Source organism: Mustela nivalis (assembly GCF_964662115.1).
Source record: "Mustela nivalis genome assembly, chromosome: 12".
In the NCBI taxonomy this organism is placed as follows: Eukaryota; Metazoa; Chordata; class Mammalia; order Carnivora; family Mustelidae; genus Mustela; species Mustela nivalis.
Window position 1 is genome coordinate 13,255,809 of NC_139031.1, and position 14,066 is coordinate 13,269,874.

A 14,066-nucleotide genomic window follows, 5' to 3' on the forward strand; every position below is an offset into this window, starting at 1 on the left:
GGTCAGGGCCCCTCCTGGCCCCTAGGGGGTGCTGTTTCCCAGAGCAGGGCGCTAAGGGAGAGGTGGGCTCTGCTGGGAGGAGGCAGTAGCCAGGCACCATCCCTGCAAATCTCCTCATGCTCCTGCGTTGATGTGTATTGTCTGCTGGCCTGACATCTTCCCCGGCACTTGTGGTGAGGAGGGCTTCTGCCATACACACCTTCTTTAATGGGGTCTGCCCCGCTCAGCCAAACGTGCACATTCCATGCATATTAACACCAGCTCTGGTCCTGTAGACTCTGTAGTCTGTGTGGGTACAGAGGAGGAGCGGGGATGTCCTGGGGACACCGAAAGTGGTGCCGACGTATCACGTGCCCGTCCTTCAGGAGGGTTCCACAGTGAACAGAAGGGAAGTGACCACAAACCGCAAATAGCCCACAGCTGGAGAGACTACACCTCTGGCCAAGGGAGAGTAGTGATCCCTGTCTGGGCTTGCTTGCAGTTCTAGCATTTTATAAGCAGCCTTGGGAAGGCACTGATCTATATACACTTCGAGGATAACGGAGAAAAAAAAATGTTTGCTCCCTGCAGAAGATTACCCTCAGTTCTTCATCAGACGAGTATCAAAAGGTCTGGAACCTATTCAACCGTACGCTGCCTTTTTACTTTGTCCAGAAGATTGAGCGAGTCCAGAATCTGGCCCTTTGGGAAGTCTACCAGTGGTACGTGAAGGGCCCACTCTTGCTGGGCTGCTGACCATCCCCTCTAGTATATACACGGGAGGCTAGCTGCTTGTCAGACATGTCCTGGGTTTCAGGGACAATCTGAGATGGCAGCCACTGCTTTCCCAGTGCTGGGGGCATCAGGGACTGTGTCCCTGCTTTTCTCCCCATCTCTCCATCTTTATAGCTTAGTGCTGGCACATCCCTCGAGTTGAGGGGATTCAAGCTGCCCTAGTGACAACCAGCACTTGTGCTGGTGACTTCTGCCTTCCTGGCGGAAGATCAGCGGGACCGGTCCGTGTAAGCCACCCACGCGCAGAGGGAGATAGAGCTGTGTCCTGACAGCCAGGGAGCCACGCCTCATTTTTGTGCTTGAGGACTGGCATGTTCTTGGGTGCTCAGTGGCTTGTCCTTGTAGGGAGGAGATCTGTAGCAGGTTACCATGGCGGGCCTGGGGTCCTGCTGACCTGTCCCCAGAAGAGGGGGTTGGAGCAGTGTCATCTGTACTCTGGGACTAGTGATGAAATCGGGGTAACAGGGGGAGAGGGACGGCCCCCCACTGACCAGCATCCTCCAGCTCCCCAGCTTCCCTAGCTAAGCTCCGGAGGAAGCAAGGTAGTGGGGAAGAAGTGGGTCTGGTCTGCTTCAGGAGTTCAAGAAGCTGAAGAGGCCTTGAGCTGTGGAGGCAAAGGCTTCCCATGGGCTTTGCACCCAGGTTGTGCTGTTCACCCTGGTCTCATGGGCCTGGACTCATGATGCTTCTAATAAAATGTGTTTTCTTGGGTCAAGTGGCCTGCATTTGGCAGCAAGCACCCTCTGCCTCCTGTCTCATGATTCTAGGCAAAAAGGCCAGATGCAGAAGAGAAATGGAGGGAAGGTGGTCGATGAGCGGCAGCTCTTCCACGGCACCAGTGCGAATTTCGTTGATGCCATCTGCCAGCAGAACTTCGACTGGCGGGTCTGTGGTCTTCATGGTACTTCCTATGGCAAGGGTAAGGGCAAAAGTGGCCCCACCGGCAGAACCTGGCTTTCCTCCCAGGGCCTGGGAAACCCTTTTATTTATTTATTTATTTTTTGTATTTAAAAAAAAAATTTTTATAAACATATAATGTATTATTAGTCCCAGGGGTACAGGTCTGTGAATCACCAGGTTTACACACTTCACAGCACATACCCTCCCCAATGTCTGTAACCCCACCACCCTCTCCCGACCCCCCACCCCGGCAACCCTCAGTTTGGTTTGTAAGATTAAGAGTCTCTTATGGTTTGTCTCCCTCCCGATCCCATCTTGTTTCATTTATTCTTTTCCTACCCCCCAAACCCCCTACGTTGCATCTCCACTTCCTCATATCAGGGAGATCATATTATAGTTGTCTTTCTCCGATTGACTTATTTTGCTAAACCTAATACCCACTAGTTCCATCCATGTCGTTGCAAATGGCAAGATTTCATTTCTTTTGATGGCTGCATAGTAGTCCACTGTGTGTGTGTGTGTGTGTGTGTGTGTGTGTGTGTGTACACGACATCTTCTTTATTCATTCATTTGTTGATGGACATCTAGGTTCTTTCCATAGTTTGGCTATCGTGGACATTGCTGCTATAAACATTTGGGTGCACATGCCCCTTAGGATCACTATGTTTGTATCTTTAGGGTAAATACCCAGTAGTGCAATTGCTGGGTCATAGGGCAGTTCTATTTTCAACATTTTGAGGAACCTCCATGCTGTTTTCCAGAGTGGTTGCACCAGCTTGCATTCCCACCAGCAGTGTAGGAGGGTTCCCCTTTCTCCGCATCCTCGCCAGCATCTGTCATTTCCTGACTTGTTCATTTAAGCCATTCTGACTGGTGTGAGGTGGTATTTTATTGTGGTTTTGATTTGTTTTTCCCTAATGCTGAGTGATGTGGAGCATTTTTTCATGTGTCTGTTGGCCATCTGGATGTCTTCTTTGTAGAAATCTCTATTCATGTCCTCTGCCCATTTTTTGATTGAATTATTTGTTTTTTGGGTGTTGAGTTTGCTAAACTCTTTAGATTTTGGACACTAGCCCTTTATCTGATATGTCGTTTGCAAATATCTTCTCCCATTCTGTCAGTTGTCTTTTGGTTTTGTTAACTGTTTTCTTTGCTGTGCAAAAGCTTTTGATCTTGATGAAGTCCCAATAGTTCACTTTTGCCCTTGCTTCCCTTGCCTTTGGCGATGTTCCCAGGAAGAAGTTGCTGCGGCTGAGGGGGAAGAGGTTGCTGCCTGTGTTCTCCTCAAGGATTTTGATGGATTCCTTTCTCACACTTAGGTCTTTCATCCATTTGGAGTCTATTTTTGTGTGTGGTGTAAGGAAGTGGTCCAGTTTCATTTTTATGCATGTGGCTGTCCAATTTTCCCAGCACCATTTGTTGAAGAGGCTGTCTTTTTTCCATTGGATATTCTTTCCTGCTTTGTCAAATATTAGTTGACCATAGAGTTGAGGGTCTATTTCTGGGCTCTCTATTCTGTTCCATCGATCCTATGTGTCTGTTTTTGTGCCAGTACCATGCTGTTTTGATGATGACAGTTTTGTAATAGAGCTTGAAGTTTGGAATTGTGATGCCACCAACTTTGGCTTTCTTTTTCAATATTCCTTTGGCTATTCGAGGTCTTTTCTGCTTCCATGTACATTTTGGATTATTTGTTCCATTTCTTTGAAAAAAAGGATGGGATTTTGATAGGGATTGCATTAAATGTGTAGATTGCTTTAGGTAGCATAGACATTTTCACAGTATTTGTTCTTGGGAAACCCTTTTAAAGCAAATTGATAGAGGGCATAGGGGGACCAGTGTGAGTTGATGAGCGGGGTCAAACTCAGTGAGTTATGGACCCCTGGCCCTCTGGGGGAGGGTGCCCAGCTGTTGGCACCCTTACCCTGTCCTCTGTGTGCAGCCAGGAGCCTCGCCCAAGGTTCTAGCAGGAGCAGCCCTGCTCAGGCTGGGCTTTGTGTCCCTGTGGAGTGGAGGCTGTGGGGATGGTGAGCATGCGTGGGGGGAGGGGAGCAGGTACCTTCCCAGCCCTGAGTCCGGCCTGACTGTGCCTGCGTGATCCCTGGAATGGGAATCTGAACGCTTCAAATAGGGGGGTGTACGCGTCATCCCAGCTGGAATGAGAGTTAGCTGTTTCTCTGTGTTATTTTCAAGCTTTATTTGGAAATAATTTTAAACTCACAGGGAAGCCTCAAGAATAGTATTTTAAAACCCCCTACATAAATTTTACCTAGATTCATCAGCTTTAACCTTTTTCCACATTGGCTTTATTTCTTTAGACCCACTTGCAAGTGGCATATGTCATGCCCTTTCCCCCTTGAGTGCCTCCTAAGAACAAGGATGTTCTTTGCTGTAACCATGACACGGTTGCTAAGTTGAAAATCTCATATGATGTGATGCTGTAGTCCGCAGCCCTCTTTGGACTCTGTCACTTGTCCATCAATCAGCCTTAATCAGGTTTAGTTGTGGGCACAGGATGGATGGAAGCCGGTGGTGGGTCCTATTTCCAAATGTGTATGTGGCAGCCTTCAGTGCAGGTCCCATTCGACGAGCTTCAGAATTCTCTTTGCAGGGCTGCCAGTGGCTACGGTTGTCCCTGTATGGGATCTTGCTCCCTTTCCACACCAACCCTATGAGGCTGGCGTGATAGCTGCATTTTAGAGCTGAGGGAGCTGAGGTTTGGGGGCTAAGTAGTGATGTGCCCAGGGGAACCTTTAGGATTTGAGGGACTGAGTCAGAACTTGAGTTTTCTGTCTCAGAGTTTGGTGAGACTCCTGATGCCCTTCACGAGGGAAGAGGCTAGAGAAATGTGAGAAGAGGGAGGCAGGGGTGTCGCCTGGCTGACAGGACCCCCCAAGCATCCTCTTCCAGGCTGTGGGCTGCCTCCCGCCGCCCTCCACCCCAGCTGAACCCGTGTGTGTCCTTGCAGGGAGCTACTTTGCCCGGGATGCAGCGTACTCCCACCACTACAGCAAATCTGACACCAAGTTGCACACGATGTTCCTGGCCCGGGTGCTGGTGGGGGAGTTCATCCGAGGCAATGCCTCCTTCGTCCGTCCCCCAGCCAAGGAGGGCCTTGGCAATGTATTCTACGACAGCTGCGTGAACAGCATGTCCGACCCGTCCATCTTCGTGGTCTTCGAGAAGCACCAGGTCTACCCGGAGTACGTGATTGAGTATACCGGCTCCACCAAGCCCACGACGGGTGCCTCCGCCCTCTTCTCCTTGGCATCTTTCTTTGGTGGCCGGCAATGAGCCTGCGAGGATGTTTTTAATGCCTTTCAGGTGTGGCTTCCTTGGAGTAGCTATTTGGGAAGGTTTTTTTTTTTTTTTTTTTTAAACAAAAACTTTTAATGAACTGTTCATTTAATGTTGACTTCCTGATGAAGTTATATTCTTAATCTCTCACTGATAACGGTTTTCAGTTTTAAGCCACTTTTGGGGTCATTAGTAGATCATTAGTAGACTAACCAGAAGTGACTATAGGTGGGCCCGTTACTGCCTTTTACTAGTCTGTTAAAGTTTTATTATTTACACTCTCTGTTGACTGTGGCCGATGGGCACCAGACACAGAGTTTCTAGATAATATTTTATGGATTGATTTTAAATTTAAGTTTCTGCAGTGAGTCATTGGGTTTTTCAGGGTCTCAGTGGCATCTTGTTTAATTTTTTGTCAAAATGATGCAGTAGCCATCAGTGCAGGAGGCCGTCACTGTCTGTTGCTCTGGTTCTAATCCAGGCACCTCTCCTTCCGGGCTTCTGGCCTTGGAGTCGGCCCATCCGTCATGGTGTTAGAGCAAGTGGCTACTGTGTGGCATCACTGGGGCCCCGTCAGCTTCCCTTTGTCCTGGTGGGGTCTGTATCACTCAGTGGAAGGTGACAGGGATAGGTGGCCGCCCCCAAGGACCCCCGGGGCTCTACCCACGAAGGCCCATTCCCACATCTGAGCACACTGGACACCCTCCGAATGTGGGTTTTCTGTTCCTGTGAGATTTGAATACCTGAGCTGCAAATGTCACAGTGGAGCATGGAAATAAAAGAATATTTATCTGAAGTGGGCAGCGACCAAAGCTCATTCTTCAGCGTCTATTTATCTAGCACCTGCTGTATACAGGCACTTTTCTGGGTGTCGGGATAGAACAGCCCCCAGTACTGGTCTTGGGGGCTGTGTGTGGATTTACGCTAAAGATGATGAACCTGAAGGTTCAGGACCTCTCACTCGCTGGGGCTCCTTCCACAATCCTAAGAGGAGCCCTAACTACATGGCCCCATGGTCCTACATCTCCGTTCAATTTATAGAAGTTATATATTCGTATTTTTTTTTCTTTCCCCCAACCGCTGTGAAGTTCTGCGAAACCCAGACTGACTCCTGAGCAGAGTGTGTCATGGATGTGGAGGGCTGGGTGTGTTCTGCCTCACACACAGCAGTTGATGGGAGTCCCTGATGGGCACCAGCTCGCTCTCAGGGAGGAGGGATGGGCAGGGCAGCTCCGTGTCATGATGTGGCCATCCCTTTTGGTCTCTGAGTTCAGTCCTCCGTAATGGGCTCCTCCTCTCCCCCTACACCTTTCCTGCCCATCCCCCACCATCCTAATATAGTGTGTCCACTCCGCCTGCTGCCTCCGCTTCTGTCACTCTGTCCTCGAGTGCTCAGATCCAAGGCTGTTGAATTTTTCCATCTTTGGAACAGGGGTAGGCAGTACCTTGGAACCTTACACAGGTCAAGGCAGAGAAGAACTGAATTCTTTGGCCAGAAAAATGCAGCAACAGCAGTACTATGTTCCCCACCTGCCAGGCTAATCAACGGGTTTACATGGTATGATTTTTTCAGAGCCCCCAAAATATTTCCTCCATACCCTGCCTGATCCTGAAATCTTACTCATTGCTTTTCGACTGAGTCCAGGTCCTACTCCAGTGTAGGTGGAGGGCCAGAGGGGGTCAGGGAGAAACATGAAGTCAGGTACTTGCCAGCCAAGTCTTAAATGTGAGTGACCCCATGCTCATTAACCATCTTGCTGCTGGGAGCTGAGCGGTGGGCAGCAGAGATGGTCCACTGGGAAGTGTGGGTGGGATGGATGGCTGGAGAAACCTGGTGTGGGCGGTGGTCACATGCTCCAGAAAAGGCAGTTGAGCTATGAAGACTGCAGGGGCCCTGGATTTGCTCTCCTTTCAGAAAGCAACCTTGGACCTGAAATTTGAGAGAGGGACAGGGTCCGTGTAACCTGTTTACGGGGGGGGGGGTGGTGGTGGCTAGGCACTGTGGTGGGAAGAAGTCAAAATAACGATAGCCCTTGGTGCAAAGAGGCGGTGAGACCCAGGGCAAGGGTGTGTGACTGACTTGTCACAAGGACTTGGTTGGGATTCAGCTAAAGGGTCCTATGGAGGGCCCAGTCCGTGCCAGCTCCTGCCCCGAGGTAGCTGGTGTTGCACACGGTGGTGGGATTTCAGGGGAGCTCGAGATTGTGGGTTGAAACAGTCGAAGGGCTGAGTCCAGCAATTCTAGAATATGAGGAGGCCTCACTGCTGTGTCTGAAGATGAGAAGCACCTGGACAGAGAAGTTGAGGGAAGCCAGTGGAGCTGATGGGCTGGGGGCGCCACACACGGACTGTGCTCTGAGGAGGGAGTCAGGTGCTCAGCTGGGCTCTTCGGCAGGATGACGCTGTGTGGTGGCCATAGAGGGTTAGGGGCTGGGAGACGGGCAGGCTGGTCAGGAAGGACAGATGGGTCACCAGGAAGTGGAACGTGTGGCCATACATGGCCAGACATCTTGAAGGAGCTGGGGCCCAGAGAGGAGGAGTGGTGAGGGCAAGGGTGCAGAGAACGCTACGTGAGGGGCTGGCCGGGCAGCTCCTAGGGCTGGGACCATGCTGGGGGAAGAGGTTGCCTTCCTGCCTCTGGGGAAGCCTGAAAGTGAGAAGAGGGCTCTCCAAGGAAGGACTTTGGGGGAAGCATGGGGTCTCCTGGGCTAGAGTAGGAGAGGACCCAATGACAGAGGCAGGATCCACAGCCACGGATACATGGAAACCTCTTGTGCCAGTTCTGAAACAGCCTACATGTGGGCCAGCGTCTGGGTAGCCACGCTCACGGACTCCTGCTTGGAATGCTACCTACAGGATACTCAGCCCCTTCTCGCTGCTCAGATGGTGCACAGGGGAGGGGGCTTTGATCTAGGTCAGCAGCCCTGTGTTACAGATGAGTACATGGAGGCACAGGGATGTGGGAAGACCAGCAGCCACGGCCACATGTGGCTGACGGCAGATGTGGGATTCAACTTGAGAGCTCCTTGTTGGATTTCAAATTCTTAGCAACATGATAGTTTTAATAAATTCACTTCTGTGTTTTGATTCTTGGATCAAAAGGAAGAGAAGGTCCAATGCCTATGTTTCCATCTCTCTCACTCTTCTGTGCATTAAAACCTTATCAAGTTAGTATTATCCTACCTAGGAAAAATCAAAACATAAGAAAGCTTTTGAGCCACTGTTAAAGCTGGGCTTCTGATAAATCTCGTTTTTTTAAGTCAAATGCCCCAAGTGCACCAGAAGCTGGAGGCCCAGGAGCTGGTGCTGTAAAGGAAGCTCACCCAGTGTCCCCAAGTCCTCTGTCGTACAGATCCCTCCCATCCTGAGGCCAGGACTTCCTTCAAAACCCCGAGTTCTCAGTCAGTCATTCTGCCAAAATTACATTTTTGCTTCGTTGTCAGCAATCCTGGATGGAGAGAGGCGGGTCAGTGGTTCATACATCGTCAGCAAAGTCAAAACTAAGTGCAATAAACTTTTATTAAGCATTAGGAAATGTTATCTAAATACCTCTTTTCTACTTGCACATCAGGCACCCTTTCAATTGCTTCAGTGATGTTTTCCCCAGAATCTGAATTTCCACAGGAAGGTCTACTTTGAATCTGGGAGTGCCATCACAACACTGTCAGCGGGAGACAACCTTGATATAGACGCCATTCTTTGGCCCTAGGGCAGATCTGGATTCTAGCTGCAGTGGTACCTGAAAGAGATGAAGAGACCGGTTACAGCTAACCGCATCTGCAAGGAAGCTTCTTTGGAACAGGGCCTGGAGAATGATTGTGGCAATGAGGGACAGCAGGGCTGAGGTGGCAAAGCAGCCTCCTAGCACGGCCTTGAGAAGGCGGCAAAACTGCGTCTTGGGGACAATGGACGCTGGTGCCCCAGCAGCACCCTGGCGCCTGACCCGCTTTCCCATGTGGATGAAACACCGCAGGTGAGTAAGGTACTCGGTCCCGCGTTTATCCTCCCAGGAAGCCTGCATAGGCCGTGGGAGCGGCTCACTCTGCAAATGAAGAAATGGAGGTTCAAAGACACCAGGTGACTCATCCAAGGTCACATGACTAGAAAGTGAGGACCAAAGCCTCAAACACTCTCACCTACCCTCCTCTCACTTCCCGGTGCCCCAGCGGTCACTGAGCAGCCCCCTCTATAAGGGGTTTTGGGAGAGTGGCTTTGTAGCGTCCCCTTCTCATGTGTGCTGTGGTCTAGCCTCACCCCCTTCTCATGTGTGCTATGTGGTCTGCCTTGCTGCCATTCAGAGAGCTTTCATGTCCAACTTAGAAGGCAGATTGATGGTGGACTGGGGACTTGGAAAAAAAGCCAAAGAATTGCTCAAGAAGCAGGGTGTCTCCTGGAGCCCTGTGTAAAATGATGGTTCTGTGGCTAATGTGAATGAACGCTTTCAGGGAAAGAAGAATCACTGGGCCTCAGTGTCGGGGCCTTGGCGGCTTTTCAGATGTCTTTGGTGGGTTAAGGTTCAGAGGGGAGACAAGTTACATGACCAGGAAACAAGATGAACTAACCCCGCACTATCCTGTCCGGTAGCCAGTAGCACGTGTGGCAACTGAGCAAATGAGGGGCTGAATTTTAAATTTGATTATTAAAGGTTAGGGTGGCTGGGAGCTACTGTATTAACACCAGTCTAGACAAACTGGGAACTCCATTGGACTTCCAAAAAGAAGACCAGTTGGGGCTAGCAAAGTCAGAGAGGGCTTCCTGGAGGAATGAACACCTGAGGTGGGCCTAGGAATGGGAGAAGCCTTAGGGGCAGGACTTCTCAGGGACCACTTTCAGATTTGAGGGAACACCAAAGGATTTGGAAGATGGGATTAGGCTGGGGGCGGGTGGTGGCATTCCAGCTAGGGAGGAGTGGGGAGAGCCCTCTCACAGTGGGAAGTTGGGGCAGGGAACACAAAGTGGCCTCAGAAGAGCTCTCCATAGATCCAGCAGGCTCGGGGACTCACGGCTGGTTCTTGAGGGGGGGAATGTCAAGCACAAGCAGTGTTGGGGGACAATGGCTGCTGTACTGTCAAGATCAAGGGTTAATGAGACAAACCCCAAAAGGAAGTCTTGCACACACAAACACCTCAGGCATTTGGGGGGCCTGCTTTTCTTTCTGTTGGTTTGGCTCTGTGTTCCCAATTTGCCCCTCCCACTCTCCAGCTTGGAAGCCAGACTCTCTGTTTGTCAGAGGCAATGCCACGCTCTGACTCCAGCAGTTGTCCCTTCATCACTGTGTCCTTAGAATCTGTCCCCAAACAGGCTCCTGTCTGTGCAGAGGGATTCTGAATAGACGTGGAGGGACACAAGTTTCCGGCTGTGTAGGGAACAGCCCACACTGGAGAGGCGGCTAGAGGCAGAGGAAGGAGGGTGGCTTACGGGGGAGCAGGTAGGGGCGAGCCAGGCCTGGCTGGAGCCGGTTTCTTCATTCCCCAGCTAATCACTCATTTGCTCCTCAACATCCATTCAGTGCACGTGTGTGCGCCTGCGCGGTGCCTGGTGCTGGAGACTGCCACAGTGAATAAGGCAGACTTGGTTCCTGCCCTCACAGAGCCTGCAGTCCAAGTGCGTGGCCTCAGGCAAATGACTTAACCTGAGCTTTATTTTAGCTTCTCATCTGAAGAATGGAAATAATACAACCTGTTCTGGGGCATCCCTGGGTTCTCTTCGCTGAACAGGGAAGAGCTACAGACTCGGAGGCGCAGCGTCGGTAACCGAGAAGGTCCGTGGTAGTAGTGGGAATGCAGACTGGGCCAGGTGCGTACCTGAGCACTCGGGCGGGCCCATTTAATCCTCGCAGAGGAGAGCAGGGAGAGGGCGTGATTATTGGCCCCCCTGTCGCCGATCAAGAGCCCCTCCCCCAGCCGCAGCGCTGGGCTCACCTGCGTCTCCCGGCAGGCCTCGAACCGGAACTGGCGCAGGACGTGCAGCAGCGTCAGCTTGACCTCCAGCAGCCCCAGCCGCACCCCGAGGCAGCTCCGCGGGCCCGCCCCGAAAGGCAGGTATGTGAAGGGACGCTGTCGTCGCCGCGCCTCGGCCGTGAACCTGCGGGGGCCGGGCGGTCAGGGTAGGCCCCGGGACACCCGCTTCCCTTCCCCCGGCTTCGTAGGCCCCTCGCAGTGGCCGAGGGATCCCTTCATCTGAGCCCACGTGGGCCTGAGCCCCACCACGGTCCACAGAATCCCGTTTTCCTGTGGCCGCCTCCCTCGGGCTTGGAGCTGGTGGCTACTGCTCCCTGAGCTTCCGTCCTGCCCTCTCTTCCGTCCTCAAAGCCCTGGAGGGGCTTGAGGCCCTTGAGAGGGCCCTCTCCCTCTCAAAAACTGATTGTGTTATGGATCTGAAGGCTCCCTGGGATCCACTGGGATCAAAGTCTCAGGAATCCACAGCCCTCCCCTGAGCCTGTGGCTCCAAATTCCCCAGAAGCCCCAGCAGGACACCTGCAGCCACCAGCTCCCTAAGCAGAATCCCTGGGCGCCAGCCCTCCAGGCCACCTCCTGCCGATTTAGCTTTGGAGGCCACACTGGGCCACCATCTCCTCTGCCCACACTTGTGTCTCAAGTGTTGAAACTGGAACCACTGGGGGTTTTTTGGTCTGTGAACCATTACAGGAATTGTCCTCCCTGCTGTCACATAGCATCTGTCACCTGTGCTCCAGGACAGTAGAGCTGGGTGTCCACCACCGTCTCATAACAGCCCGCTCACTTCGGCTGCAGCCCTGGTGCCTGGGCTCCCCTGTGTACTGCGGGGTATGAATTGATGTAGGTCCTGCTGCCCACTACCCCCCCTTCCACCCCGCTCTGACCCTGGGGTGGGGTGGGAGGGTTGGGGCCTCTTTTTCATGAGAATTTGAAATTCCTGAAGGTGGAAACAGTGTCTGTCTGCCTGGCTCTCCCCTTTGTCAGATCAGGCCAAGGAAGGGATATCCATCGATTCCGACGAGAAGGGTGTGGATGCCTGCTCAGACATTTTCAATCTGGGAGCCTAGAAATGAAATGTAGACAAAGGACCAGATCCACACAGGGGACAGGAGCGGGGATCTAGGGCTACCTTGCGAGCACAGCTGGGTCTCATGAAATCGGGGAGAGATTTGTTGATGGCTCTTGTTTTGGAACAAGCTCCAATTTTTAAAAAAAGGAAATGATGTTTTGTTACGTTCTAGTGCACAACTGAAATCCGGTCGTGTGTCCTGTTTCTTGGCTGGGACGGAGGACCCCCGTTAGAAATTGCCCTGTTACCTGCATGCGGGGCTGCTGAAATGTGAAATCTCTGTATTCTGTTCAGGGCTTTTTAAAATGGTACAGTTAATTTCCTTTAGAAATTATGTCTCTCATGTGTTTAATGGCCATGCCTTTCAACTATCTGGGGACAGCTTTACTAAATCCTTGTCTCCCCTTGGCCACCTCTAAGTGCTTTACCCTCGCATTGCCCATTTGAAGGGACTGAGCTCACCTTTCTGGGTTGAAGGTCTCGGGGTGTGGCCAGTACTCGGGGTCATGATGCAGGGCGCCCACGGCCACCTCCACCACGGTGCCCGCCGGGATGCGCTGCCCCTTCACCTCGCAGTCCTGTGCTGCCTCCCGCGTGAACCTGTGGGGACAAGTCGGTTACCCCTGCCTTGAGGCATAGTAGCAACGAGGAAAGCTTGCTGGCGGTGTACTAGGGCAAATGGGGTTTGAGCCTGAAGTGTGGAAAGGGGATGGGGGAAAGGAAGCCCAGCCCCCTTGCAAGGGTGACCAGGATGGCTTCTACCACACAACCCCCTCCCCCAACCTTCCACTGCCCATGGCCCTACAGCCTCCGAGCTCTTAGACTCCTTTGGCCCTCAGTGAAAATGCAGTCATCCATCACGCCTGAAGAGCTTTTCTTAGGCCTGATTAGGGGAGCAGGGGTACCTCCGAAGGGCTTCTCCCTGCAGGGGCGGGGGTTGTAGGGTTATCACGCTGGCCACACTTTCCCTCATCTTTCGTCTATGGGCAAGCCTCTTTAAATGGCCCTCACCCGCCCCCTCGCTTTACCTAAAGGAAACTTGAGTTTGAACCTCTGGCTCTGTTCCTGGTCTGCGTCACTATGGATAACTTCTACTTGAGGGCAAAACTGCTGGTCAGACTGGTTCCCAAATGCCACGGTACAATCCTTTTTATGTTGTGTTTTTAAGAGCCAGACTATAGATGTTTGCACACAAATACACAATTTATGGAAGAACACTTGAACTTCTACCATGATTTCTTCTAAGGGATGGGACTGGGGTCGAGGGCGGCAGGGGATCAGAGATGCCAACTTTTTCTTTAGGTCTTTCTGTATTGTTTCAGGGGTTTTGTTTTTGGTTGTTGTTTTTTTCTTATAGCATAAGATTATTATTTTTGTAATGCAGGTAATCACTTTAAAAATTAAAATTATCTATGCTGGCTTTTACTTCAGGTTGTAAAGACTGGACTTTCCTAAATATCTTAGAGGAGATAAATTATTATACTAATTACCATTATATTCTGTTCTCACTTATAAAAGAAATGAAGAGCAACCCAAGGCTCCCAGTAGCCTTCATCACTCTGTCAGGGGCCTTTAATGTAACAGGAGAGGCCAGGACTGGGGAAACCCCCCCCCTTTCAGATCCTGAGCTACCAACGCAGTTAATACGTGCTTGGATCTGGTAGCGAAATACCAGTGCTCAAATCGGCCTTGGTTCTCAAGGGGTCCTTTTCCAAAGTCGTCTTCTTTTTCATCTTTACTGGAAATTTCTTGCACCTGGATCCAAGGCCCCTGGAAACCAGAAACTAGGGCCTTTCCTTCTGTATGCGGTTGGGCCTCCCGTCCGGCTAGGCCAGGCCATATCCAAGGCCAGAAAAATCTGCTGAGTTATACCGCCTGGAATCCTGGATTCACACTGATAACACTTCAGCAAGAGTTTTAAACAAGTGTTTTACACACGGGCCATTCTGAGGGTTTTTTTTTTTTTTTTTGGTGGATAATGGTACTCAGTCCAGGTGCGTCAGGGCTTGGGAAAAGCCAACACACTTTTCTGAGATGAAAATAATAAAGTAGAATAAAATAAATAAATT

General features: G+C 51.3%; 2 protein-coding genes across 2 annotated transcripts in view; one reads left to right on the forward strand and one right to left on the reverse strand.

Moving 5' to 3' along the window:
• Positions 1-5,767, forward strand: part of PARP12 (poly(ADP-ribose) polymerase family member 12) — a 42,627-nt gene extending 36,860 nt beyond the window's left edge. Inside the window, exons 10-12 of the mRNA XM_082693887.1 lie at positions 571-701; positions 1,542-1,693; positions 4,643-5,767. Coding sequence (XP_082550013.1) covers positions 571-701; positions 1,542-1,693; positions 4,643-4,968 — 609 coding nt within the window. The 3' untranslated portion in view covers positions 4,969-5,767. The remainder of the gene's footprint in view (positions 1-570; positions 702-1,541; positions 1,694-4,642) is intronic.
• Positions 5,768-8,472: 2,705 nt separating this feature from the next.
• The window catches only part of TBXAS1 (thromboxane A synthase 1), a 165,272-nt gene continuing 159,678 nt past the window's right edge, over positions 8,473-14,066 (reverse strand). Inside the window, exons 12-14 of the mRNA XM_082693906.1 lie at positions 12,460-12,597; positions 10,893-11,055; positions 8,473-8,710 (exon numbers count right to left, since the gene is read on the reverse strand). Of these exons, the coding sequence (XP_082550032.1) occupies positions 8,636-8,710; positions 10,893-11,055; positions 12,460-12,597 (376 nt within the window). The 3' untranslated portion in view covers positions 8,473-8,635. The remainder of the gene's footprint in view (positions 8,711-10,892; positions 11,056-12,459; positions 12,598-14,066) is intronic.